The 12,152-nt window shown below is 35.2% G+C and overlaps 1 protein-coding gene across 4 annotated transcripts in view; it reads right to left on the minus strand.

Annotated features, from left to right (window-relative positions):
- Gbeta76C (guanine nucleotide-binding protein subunit beta-2) overlaps nt 1-12,152 on the minus strand; it is a 224,645-nt gene that overhangs the window by 65,803 nt on the left and 146,690 nt on the right. For all 4 annotated transcript variants that reach the window (XM_085813626.1, XM_085813627.1, XM_085813625.1 and 1 more), the window contains 2 exons: nt 5,136-5,204; nt 939-1,084 (listed from right to left, as the gene is read on the minus strand). In XM_085813626.1, the coding sequence (XP_085669752.1) occupies nt 939-1,084; nt 5,136-5,204 (215 nt within the window). The remainder of the gene's footprint in view (nt 1-938; nt 1,085-5,135; nt 5,205-12,152) is intronic.

Consider the following 12,152-nt stretch of genomic DNA (forward strand, 5'->3'; position numbering starts at 1 on the left):
GCAGTCATACCAGAAAATTTCTGGCATTTGTCATGGAAGATTTGTGCTATACCGAGGCTAATCATTATCATCTAGAGAAACTAGTACTCATGTTGGACAGAACTCGGTCGCAGTGAATCGAATATGGAATTAGTAGTTCGAGGAAGGACGAGTTCAATATATGAGAAATCCCCAAATCTCCGTCATACCACCGAATGAGCTGATAGGTTTGTGGTGCGAATGGTGGTATATCTAAAGAATTAATCACGCAATTCATAGCATAAAATTTGGGGTTCGTTGCAGAATAACCACTCTTATTTAGTACGATTCGACGTCGTCTGAAGTTTTGCAATTGCCTATCATATTAGCTGCTTTCACGGCTGCAATAGTGCTTGTAACTTTGTGGATGGATGGATGGACGAATGATAATGCATCGACTTTTAAGTGGAAATTTATTTCTCTCTGCTTTTTCTTTTAATCTGATTTACATTCTTTTACTTTTCTCACGATTTGACAGCATATTACTTTGGACTCCAAAATATTAAGCTAAATTAAAAATTAATTTAAAAAGTTACAAAGATGGAAATGGCATATCTATGATGGTTTAAAAACAGCTGAGTTACTCGTATTAGAGAAAAGCACTTATTACGAATGGTAGATTCAATATTTGAAAAGAGACATCTAAGACTGTTGAAAATTATTTCGAAAGATTTGAATAGCTGAATTTTATAGAGGAAAAAAGAGGTGTCTGTAATATTGTATATTTGTAGAAATAAACGAATTCTAGTACCTTTTCACATAAAAAAGCTAAAATACATATGAAATTAGAAACGAACTTGGGAAATATTTACATGAAATAACATTCCATCATTTTCTCTATGTAACACATCATGTTGAAACTGTAAATGTATACTAAAAAGATGCTCTAGAACCACTAAGTAAATAAGACCTATATTTACCTATTATCACCACAATAATGTACAGCCGTAACTTTGGATAGGTGACCTTTCAAAATTTTCTTTGTTCGCAAAGGTATTTTTGGAATATCTGGCATGTCTGAGCAAATATCTTCGATTGTTTTGTCTGCGGCCTCTGCCTGAGCTTTCTGAAACGAAACAAAAATAAACAGTTCAAGTTAGATCACTGAATTTTTTAAAGATTACAAGTAATGTTTGGCTGAAACAATTAAAGTACTGAATCAAATTAAATATTTGAATGCTTAAAAGGTCTTTAAGGTACAGCTATGTAATTTCATGTCAACATTTGATGTCATTAGACATTTTTTGTCTTATGACAATAAATTTAACTTTTTCATTAGACATGCATATCATTAGACATTTTTCTCTTTCTAACGATTTCTAATTTCTTTTGGTTTCCTTCTAAGTCCAAAGATGAAATTCGATTACTGATTGACAAATTGAAAAGCAAATGCAAAAATTAAAATTTGTCAATCCACTTTGGTTTAAACACTTTCGGTCATATGTTTGCCATATTCGCTTTCGCCTTAGAGAGGAAGAAAAATAAAATTTACCAGTTCTTTAACGATGGCGAAGTTTTATTTACACATAGGTAGACGGAAAAATTATTATGGAGTAACTTAACTTTCAGGCTATGAAGATTATAATGGAGATATAATATTGAGCTATTTCAATTGAGTTATTTAATTAATTACACAAAGCTAATACTTTCTATGCTCTAACCACCTAACAGGTTTATCCGAAACTGCCAATAAATGTTGCCAGACCACCACGAAGCTAATTTCTTATTTTCCAGTCCTTCATCTCACGCAACTCTTCGTTCTTTCTTCTTTCAGAAGTCTCCGCTGATCCTCATTGTTGACTCCCTTCAGCTATAACCCTTCAGAGTACTTATGTTTTAGCGCAACCACCTTAATAGAAGCCGCCAAATTTTCTGGGTGTACCAAATTCTGGCAACCATGCACATAACTGTTCTTCAGGCAACCACACTCACAACTTTTCAGCGCCCAGGGACAACTGAAGATTTCGCGCCCCCTACTGCTTGCCAAGGATGGAAAACATTTAATTCTAAAATGTCGTAACATCAGTTTGGCGCCCCTTGGATTTTGTGCCCGGGGACAGATGCCCCCCTTGCCCACCTCTAGCTACGCCCCTGTAGACAAATAGTGATATTTTTGCCTTACTCAATTTTAAAATATGCTCTTGTAGAACTTGCTGTCAATGAAAAAATGTGCGTGAAGTTTCTGCAGGATTACATATGTTTTGCCGCAAAATCGCTAGAGGGAACAGCTGTTTTGAATCTGATTTTGAGCGATCGCCACTAAATTTCCAACATAACACAAGATAAGATTAAAAAAACCCGTTTATAAGTAGTTTTATTGATTGTTAGTGTTTTATCGGTTAGTTATAGCTTTTAAGTAGTTTTTTATTAATTGTTTTTGGAATGAATACCTAGTTAAAAGATAATTTACATATGTATGTAAGATATAATATACATATGTATGTAAAATATAAAATATGAAAAGAAATTACTGACATTAATTTGGCAATATCCCATTTGTTGTTCATTTTGATTTGTTATTTCCCCTATCTATCTTAAAAATGGTAACTGTTACAACATATCAATCTAAACTGCGTCATACCAAAATTATTCCGCATCATGCCATCTTACGTAACGTGCAGCAACGCAGATTATCCAATCACTGAATAAGATAGCAATTTTATAATCGAAACTTTTAACACTCTCAGACATTTCTTCTGAATGTGCAGCGATTTTTCCCCGCTTGCCTGCATAAAATGAATCCATCGCTTCTCTGCATCACCCATTGTCTGGAGAGATGCAAGCTTCCAAAAACTGTGGGGTGGGTATTGCGCCCGTAATGGTGTGTTATTATATGTATCAATAACTAATTGTCCGACAATAAATTATGTTATATCTACAGCTGCTTGGTTTTCAAGTTCCATTATTCTCTCTATGCAATAAACGTCTCTAATCCATTACAGGCATCTGCCTAATCCATTACATGTAATAATATTTATGTACGTAGTAAGCAAATTCTTGCAATTGAATTGAATGATGACTTACGCCATTATTCTTTCGCATCTGTAAGAAGTCATCGAATTGCGCCATGGTGGCTGCGTTAATAGGTAAGTACCCCTTCAGTATCAAATATAAAAGTAATATAGTCTAATAGAACTGCTACCAAACTAAAATGAGCTACAACTTTCAAATGGAACAAATATTTAGCCCTATAAGCAATTATTTATGAATATCGCACATAAAAATCAATGCATACACAGAGAGGTGTATTTCCATGATGTCTGCAACTGCCCTAATCGGTATAGTAATTAGCACTGCTGGGTATCATGTAGTAGGGCCCAGTCTCGAGTCTCGGAGAACGCTGGGATGTAAGGTACCTTTATGAGAATCTGTTTATCATTTGGTGTTGATAATATTGTCAGCTCATTTCCTTGATTTTCATTCTTTTGGCTCTACATTACTGCTTTAGATGAATTGTATAATTTACGAGGAGTCTTGTACTATTTCGCTGAACAATGTGATGACGAGCGTAAGCTGAACGATTGGCGTGTTTAATTATTTGGCTCGGCTTCGAATCGAGAAATGGGCCCTTAGTCATTGATAACTTTGCGGTGAGATAATACTTAAAACTCTCTGATCGGCAAAACCGTATATATACGGCTTAGAATATTTTTTGTGATGTCTGTAAGAACGTGCATCTTGAAATATGTCGAAAACATATTAAGCATATATTAAAAGTACACTGCGAAAAAAAAAGGGCGCTACCTAGGATATGTATTAGATTTATATGTAGCATTGTTCTAATATAGGTATTTTGACTCAAAATCGGACTTTTTCTGAAACAACGTGCCAATTTTTTTCCATATTTCAATTCTACGACACAAATTACGCCAAACTAGCAAGTTTTGTAAAAATCGAACGAGTATTTTTTAAAAAATTAGCTCTCAAAATTTTAGCTCCTCAATGTTAATTGAGTTTGGTATATATTTATTAATCCCTCTTTTGTTCATTAAGCTTATTTGATTCTTCCTTCCACATTCCGAAATTCAGGTTCTTTCCAAATAAAGTTCACCCATTTTTTATGATTTATTTTTAAAATTGGTATTTTTAAATAATTTTTATAAATTTTTTAAAAAACATTTTGAATTGTAATCTATAAAATTTTTACCATCATCTTAAAGTAGACGTATTTTTTAAGCATACCTGCAAAAAATTACAATTGTATATTCAAAATTTCCGAAGATATGTGTGAATTTATATATTGGTGAGTTTTGAAATTTGGCATATTTGTTGAAAGCTATAAAACATCAGATGTGGTTTAAACACTTTGCTAAAATTATTTGGAAGTAGAAACAAAGTGGCTTCTTTTCCGCTCATACACAGTGTAAAATGGTAAAAACGGGGTGCCTTTTTTTTCCGCTCCGGCATAATGGAAGGGAAAGGAAATTGGCTGCCATATATTAAGAAGTTCGCCAAGTAAATTATTCATGGCCAAACTAAAAAAATTTCGCTAAGATAAATTTTTGAATTTCTCCGAAAATTTCGCACCAAATTTTTCAAAATTTAATATTTAGGTATAAGTTGAGTCGTAGAATCGAAATATGAAAAAAAAATGATATGTTATTTCAGATAAAGTCCGATTTTGTGTCAAAATACCTATATTAAAACAATGCTATACATAAATCTAATAGATATCCTGAATCTACTAGATATCGTGAGTACTGTGTGATTGAGTCGTGAGTACTGTGTGATTGAATGGGGAGTACTGTGTGATTGTACTTTGCATATATGTACGTACCTTCATCTGAGAATCATGGAGTTGAAGACAATTTGCTAAAAATCGGACATAATCAGAATACCAGAGGAAGGGAGGATTTTGAGTAAGCTTTATTGCTGTCGACAAAGGATGCAGATGTTTCCCACTTAGGTTAATAATCAAAGCAAATGAACTTGTTTTGATTATGGTTTTAGTTAATGGAGTTATGGAGTTAGTTTTCCGATAAATTTCCTCTAATTTCACTGACTATTTTCTATAATATGACCTCTTATCTTGAACAGATTTGCTAGTCTCTGCGGATTCAAATTAATAAGAGTCTTTCCAGCTATATATTCAATTCCTATACTTCTCGTTTACTTACCTTAATTTTTTCAATAAGGCCTTCCAGTTCTGATTTAAGAGTCTGTTCATCCGCATCTTTGTTTTCATTCTGAAAACAGAAAAAGAACTGTTTGTAAGATATAGTCTTCTTTGCTAAAATACACTTCTATTAGAGCTACTGGAAAGTTTGTGTATCGACTTTCAAATAAAAGAAGAGTACTTTTCAATCTAAAAGAAGAGTACAACAGGGAAAGTGAGTAAAAGAAGTCCTTTAATTGAGCCCAGTTATTTTCATATGGCACAGTTTCACGGGCTTACAATTTCACTAGCCACTTGTGGTGAGGAACTTAATGGTAACGAGCTAAATTTAAGAGATAAAATAGTAGTTCAAGACTACACAAACCGATTTAATCTAGCAGATTGCATCAGATAAACAAGATATTAACTTCGGCGGCAAGAATGCGAAGCCGAGATTCATAATTCAAACAACTAGTATAAATAACAACGTGTACACTCAGTAGCGAAAACATGCTCTGACTAATCTTTTCGCTACTTCAGTTTAAATACACTCTCGTTCATCCTAACTCATTTACATCCTGGCGAGGAAACGCAAGGAAAACCAGAAAGGACAGAAAAGGCTAACAAATTAAAATAACTGTTAGCAAAAATAATATATCTCCCAAGTTTAACAAAAATGCTTCTCTGTTTCCACTTTAAAGTCTTATTCTCTTTGGTAATATAAACTAAACTAGAGACTCTGGAAACCGTAAGCGAATCATCGTCTTGGGAATTACTACAGAGACTTGAAAAAGGGTTTAAAAGACCCTTTTATTTAACTCAGATAAAAGTTTAACAGAAAGCACTGCTCGTGCTTACAGAACCAGCCAGCATTTATAGCGTAACTCTAAAGTAAAGAATTTTACTTAACTAAGTAAATCGTAAGCTAACTCAAAAGCTACACAGACAGAATGCGAGCAAGTTAGCTGACACCATAGAGGTAGGAATAAACTACCTTAATAGCTCAGACCTGAAATCGGCGTGACAACTGGCAAGAATAACGCAACACCGCTGATAAACTGCTATTAAGAGAGTCAACTAGTAACGTGGTCTTTCAGCAGGTAGAACACGTTCTGATTCCACAATCTAAAACCATCCTTTAAATAATATCTCTTTCTACCGCATCTGAATGCACGAGAAATAGAAAATAGTATTCTGGCAAGAAAACAGAAAGTGAGAAAAACAGTAAGGATAATTAACATAAAATAACTGGAAAGAAATTTTTATAAAGGCATCTTATTTTATTATTAATTGAAATTTTGTTTGAAATGAACTGGTTCGAAGGTAATTACAGAGCATACATAATAATTGTATGTAAGAGCTGAAATTTAAAATAATAATAATAATAATAATAATAATAATAATAATAATAATAATAGAGCATTGACTGTAGGTACAGGCTTTACGCAATATTTTCTAATTTACGCTGAATTCAGTTGCATTGATCTTCATATTTCAAGAAGATGACTTGGAAAAGTCTTTGTTTCATAACTATTTATATAATTATTATTATTAGTTGCTGATCACCATTTTTGATTTCAGCACCTAATATTCAACTTGTGCTGGTTTATACTGTAGAGATATTAGGTTATTTCTGGTTTATACTGTAGAGACATTAGGTTATTTCGAAGCAGGATAGATAAAAAAATGTGCAATGCCCTCGCCGGGACTCGAACTTCGGACCTCTCGAATACGCGCCGAGTGTGCTGGCCGTTACACCACGAAGGCATGCTAAGAAGGCGTTAGAAATATCTTATATTATTACTTTTCTCTTATTTTTCAATTTTTGATTTTTCACTTTTCTCTACATATCAGTTTTTATTCTTTTTTTTTTTTTTCTGTTGCATTTCGTTATTCTATTTGTTTATTAACCTATTTTTTAAATGTTCTGTTCAAAGTGTTTTTGGAAACCAGTCTCTAAGTTACATCTTAAACATATGAATTGTTTGAAATATCGTCGATGTTTCTTTAAATATAAGTTACAAAATATCATAACAAATTTTATTCGAGCTAAATTTGATTTTCCCTTCATTCTTCTAAAAATGTGCAGTCGATTCTCGATATATGCGTATCATCTCATATACGGATTTTTTTCTATAGAAGTATAGGAAGCTGTTTTGAAGATCCGCAAAAATTTGAAAAATGAAAAAAATTATGTATCCTAAAAATATAAGAGGGGATAATTATGGCAAAGTGTCAGTCCATCATGAATGCGTAGACTATTGGAAACTTCATCTGGTGATTTCACAGTAATAGAACCATAAATAAACGTAAAGCAAATCATACGTATATATGTATATATGCATATATATATATACTATTAAGTATTTCTCCCATCTTCTAGCATGCCTTCATGGTGTAACGGTTAGCACACTTGGCACGTATTCGAGAGGTCCAGGTTCGAGTCGCGCGAGGGCATTGTACATTTTTCACTTCTCCTGCTTCAAAATAAACTAATGACTCTACGGTGGCGCCCGAACTAAAAAGATGGTGGATGATGATTCTTCACCACCAGAATTTGGAGAATGGGTTCCCTAATCCCCAGTCGCCCTTTAAAGGGGAGATTATATAAAGTATTTCTCCTTCCTTCTAGCATGCCTTCGTCGTGTAACGGTTAGCACACTCGGCGAGTATTCGAGAGGTCCAGGTTTGAGTCCCAGCGCGGGCATTGTTCAATTTTCACGTCTCTAGCTTCAAAATAACCTACTGTACAATATATATATAAAGCAAATTATATTGCATATTTTGTTGTAGTCATTTAATTGTAATCTTAAAATTTGCTAGTCTTGCGGCAAATTTAGGTGTTGATGTGTACCTATTTAAAACATCCTATTATCTTGATCCTTTCCTAAATATATAAAGCAATAAAATAAAACAGGATCTCCCTCGTTTTAATGCAGATTTTAGACAATAATCACCAGTGTCCTTAGAGAGCGAAGGAGGCTTGGTAAATTCTTATTCTTATCATAATACACACTAAGAGGCCACTTTATTATGATCGGCCCATTAAGCTACCTTTTGCCTTTAGTACAGCACTAATTTTTCTTCGCACGGACTCTACGAGATATTGATAGGTCCTTTGTGAAATCTGAAACTGTGCCTGATAAATAGCATTTTCCATTGTGGGGCATTGGATAGTTGTGGATTTAGATGTATCATAACTCTTTGAACCTCATCCCGCTAATGCTCAATGTGATTAATATCTGTGGATTCTGGTGGACTACCTAAGTAAAGTAAGCTCTTCTTCATGTTCTTCAAACCGATCCTGTGCAATACCAGCACTATGACAGGGTGCATTCTCTTGTTGAAAGTAGTTCTCGACATTGGAATAAGAGATTAACAAAATAGGATGTACTTAGTCAGCAATAATGCTTAGATATAGGTCTTATTCAGGCAATCATGAACATGAATTAAAGAGCCAGAAGTATTCCAGGAAGAACATTCCCGAAACTATCAGATTGCCTCCACCAGCTTGATACAACAATGTACACTGGTCGTCAGATTTAAAGGATAATGACAGAAGTAAAACGTAACTGATATTTAATGAAAAATTTTTAATAGAAATTTATACAAAAGCATTATCTATCATAAATTACAATGTTTGACAGTTGATTATTTGCAAAAAATTGAAATTAAAACCAAATTTATGGAAATCGGAAAATTCAGTCACCTCTTGTGGGAAATTTTTTTCTTTAATATGGTGGCCTCTAACAAATATGCATATCTCCCATCTTGATTTCAACAACTTAAAGGTCTTGTGCTGTGCGTGTCACTCTTCTAAAAGTGTACTTTTCAGCTACTGGAGAGTCGGAAAGGGATTTGGCAAGCTGAAATTCGGCCGTAAGGCATTCCACGCATGCTCAATTGGGTTCAAATCGGGTGAGTAAGGTGGCCAAGCCATTCGAGTGAAATCTTCTGTTTGCAAGTATTCTGACACCACCTATGCTCGATGAGGCTCAGCATTGCAGTCCATTAGCAAAAAATATGGGCCAAGAGCACTCCTAAACTGTCTAACTTGAGGTTCCAATACCTCTCGTCCACATATCTCCGAGTGGTTACAGAGGCTTCTTGAAAGATATACAGCTCTTTCCTCTCTCCATATCAAAACGCAACTAGAATCGCTGTTCAGATTATAGCTGAATTTGCCAGTAAAAAATACTCGGGCCTAGAATACTTGGTTCCATTGAACATGACGACGGCACAGCTGAAACGGGACACTCTGGAAGCTGCAGTGAGTGGAACACCAACCATTGGTTTTTCTTGCATACTGTCAAACCTTGTTAAGCCTTCTTGCGACATTAGCTAATTCGAGCTCCTGTGACAGCCCGAAGGTCTGAAACCAAATCTCCTGTAATCTCTTCGCGGTTTCTTCCAGCCGGTTTTCTGATAACGTTATTGCTCTTGGTCGTCCTTGATCAGACTGTCTATTAACTGATCCAGTGCTTAAAAAGAGACTCCGAACACTTGAAATGACATTTTGAGAGATATTCAAATCTTGAGCGAATTCTATTTATATTTGACCTCCCTCGATTCTACTAATTATTCGCCACTTTTGACCTTTACTTAAATGATGACTTTGAGCCATTACTAATCACTCTTAGAAATCGCATTCACTTTAAACAACACTGCAGACAAGAATTCCAAAACGCGTCCATTGAGCTCCACATTGTCAATCACAGAATTTGCATATTTACGGCGCTAACAGATGGGCGAAAGTGCAATTTTTTGTTCAAATGTATTTAATTCATGTAATTTATAATATCATGGACTGGAGGTCACAATGCTTGTGCAGGAAATGAACGCGATAACTTCTTAGTAAAAGACGCAGCACTCCACCAAATAAGCACTCTAATCTCTATCCCATGGCCGAAGTCAGCATTGAAATGAAAGCTGAAACAACTTGCAATCGCACAATGGCAACATCAATGGGACCACGGACAACAGGAAGGACGAAAGTATGAACTCCTCCCTAAAGTAGAGGAAAACGTCACTTTTTCATCCTACCTCCTTTCCCAGAACATATCGGGCTACGGCCCATTTCCACTCTACTTCTACAACAAACACGAAGCCTCCTCTGATAAATGTATTTGTGGAAGCAGCGGGGACCCAGAACACTACATCTTCAACTGTCCAATGACGTCTGTTCACCATATCCGTCATCCAATCAACCCAGGTTTAGAATTCAGGCGATTTCTAATCAAGCACCGAAAAACATTTAGTCAGATAAAGAATATCATCGACTACCTCCACAGACAAGGACTTAATATGTACCATCTTTAATTTTCAATCCTCTCATTCTGCAATAATTTCAAAATGACATTGTTATCTCCACGCAAGACATATTTCTAATGTGCCTTCAGTCTTCGTTCATATCTGTGCCATACCTCCATGACATACTTTGTAACAGAGCCGATTCCAGTCGAGTACTGACATTACGAACTGACATTACGAACTTTATTGTATCTATTTTTTTATTACGAACTTTATTGTACCTCACCTACCTATGAACATTACGATCACCAAATGTAACAATATGCAGTGCTGTATATCCAAATGTATAACATCTGTTTAATTGCATGTAACCTTGTTTATACTCAATAAATACAAAAAGGTAGTACACAGAGGCAATACCATTTTTGCTTATAGCGATGATATGATGCTCCTGTGCTTGTTACTGTCCTGTATTTAATTAACATAAATAATTACAACATTGGATATTGGCAGCAACATTAACTTAGTGAGCATATTTTTCTCATTATCCTTTATTTTCGATGGCTAGAGTGTTTAGCACCGATGCTTTTGTGCATTTTCCTCCAAATTCTTACTCGCCTACCTGTGTGGTATAACTGAAAACGGGTTCATCGAGCCCACATAACCTGTTTCCAATTTACTGTCTAATCATTGCCCTCCTGAGCGAATGTGATATGTTTTATCCTCTTGTTAGCTGCAGAAAATTAAGGTGTTCGAACTGGTCTTCAGCTTTCATATCCTATATGATGCATCTACGGCGAACAATGCGTTCGAAGATCTTCTAAAAACTATCCTTAATTAAGGATGTGCAGCACTTTTCTACATTGTTACCATTCTGCTGTCTTTTAAAAATCTGCTAGGACACTACGTTCTGCTAAAATATTCAGCAGTCGGTAACGAACATAAGTTCCACGTTGAAACGCAATCTTTTGCCTGACAATCCAGTCTTAACACACTTTACTATAGTCGTATCTGAAAATTTTACAAATGCCACGGTTTTTCACTGATACTCTCTGCATGGCTTTGAGTTCCTACAATCATTTTACGTTCAAAATCGGTCAAATCATGTTTTTACCCAATTTTCAAAAACTCTTAATTTATACTATTATCTCAGGAGATAAATTGTTCTTTTTTATACTACCTTAACGGTCTAGCAGCAACAGTCCAATGCCATAGCTAATTTCCTTCCCACTGTCAAGTGGGCGTAATAAAGCGGTCATTCAATGTATACGTCCAATATAATAAACCCAGTTTTGGGGAGAAGATAGCTTGAAACTGCGGAACAATACGAATGTATAGAACTAGTGCTTGTTTTTATATATGATCTATTATTAATATTCGTAAGTGAAAATCTGTATACTGAACATTTTTTTGAGACGGAGTGATGACAGTTCGGTATAAAAGCTACATTTTCAGCTTCAGTATCGCAGATAATTAATAGCTAGCAGACGGCTGGTAGATGGTAAGCAGAAAGCAAGCTGGTACCCTCCGAGCAGTAACCTTCTCGAACCAGACTGATGGTAGGCGAACCCTCCGAGGAGTCTGGTGACAATCTCTTTCCTCCCGAGTGGCTGGTTCTTGGTTGCTTGCAGTGATTGCAGTAAGTAGAACTCACAGGGTTATTATAAATGGACTCATCGGGTTTTAAAGCACTTAACTGAAAAAATATTACACATAGAACAACTAATGACACGTAAAAGAAAAACGTTAAGTATCTACTAAGATCTTGTCCATATCGTCTCAAATTTTC

The sequence above is a fragment of the Stegodyphus dumicola genome, chromosome 3, assembly GCF_044657685.1.
Source record: "Stegodyphus dumicola isolate Sdum_Otavi_A_Nest chromosome 3, ASM4465768v1".
In the NCBI taxonomy this organism is placed as follows: Eukaryota; Metazoa; Arthropoda; class Arachnida; order Araneae; family Eresidae; genus Stegodyphus; species Stegodyphus dumicola.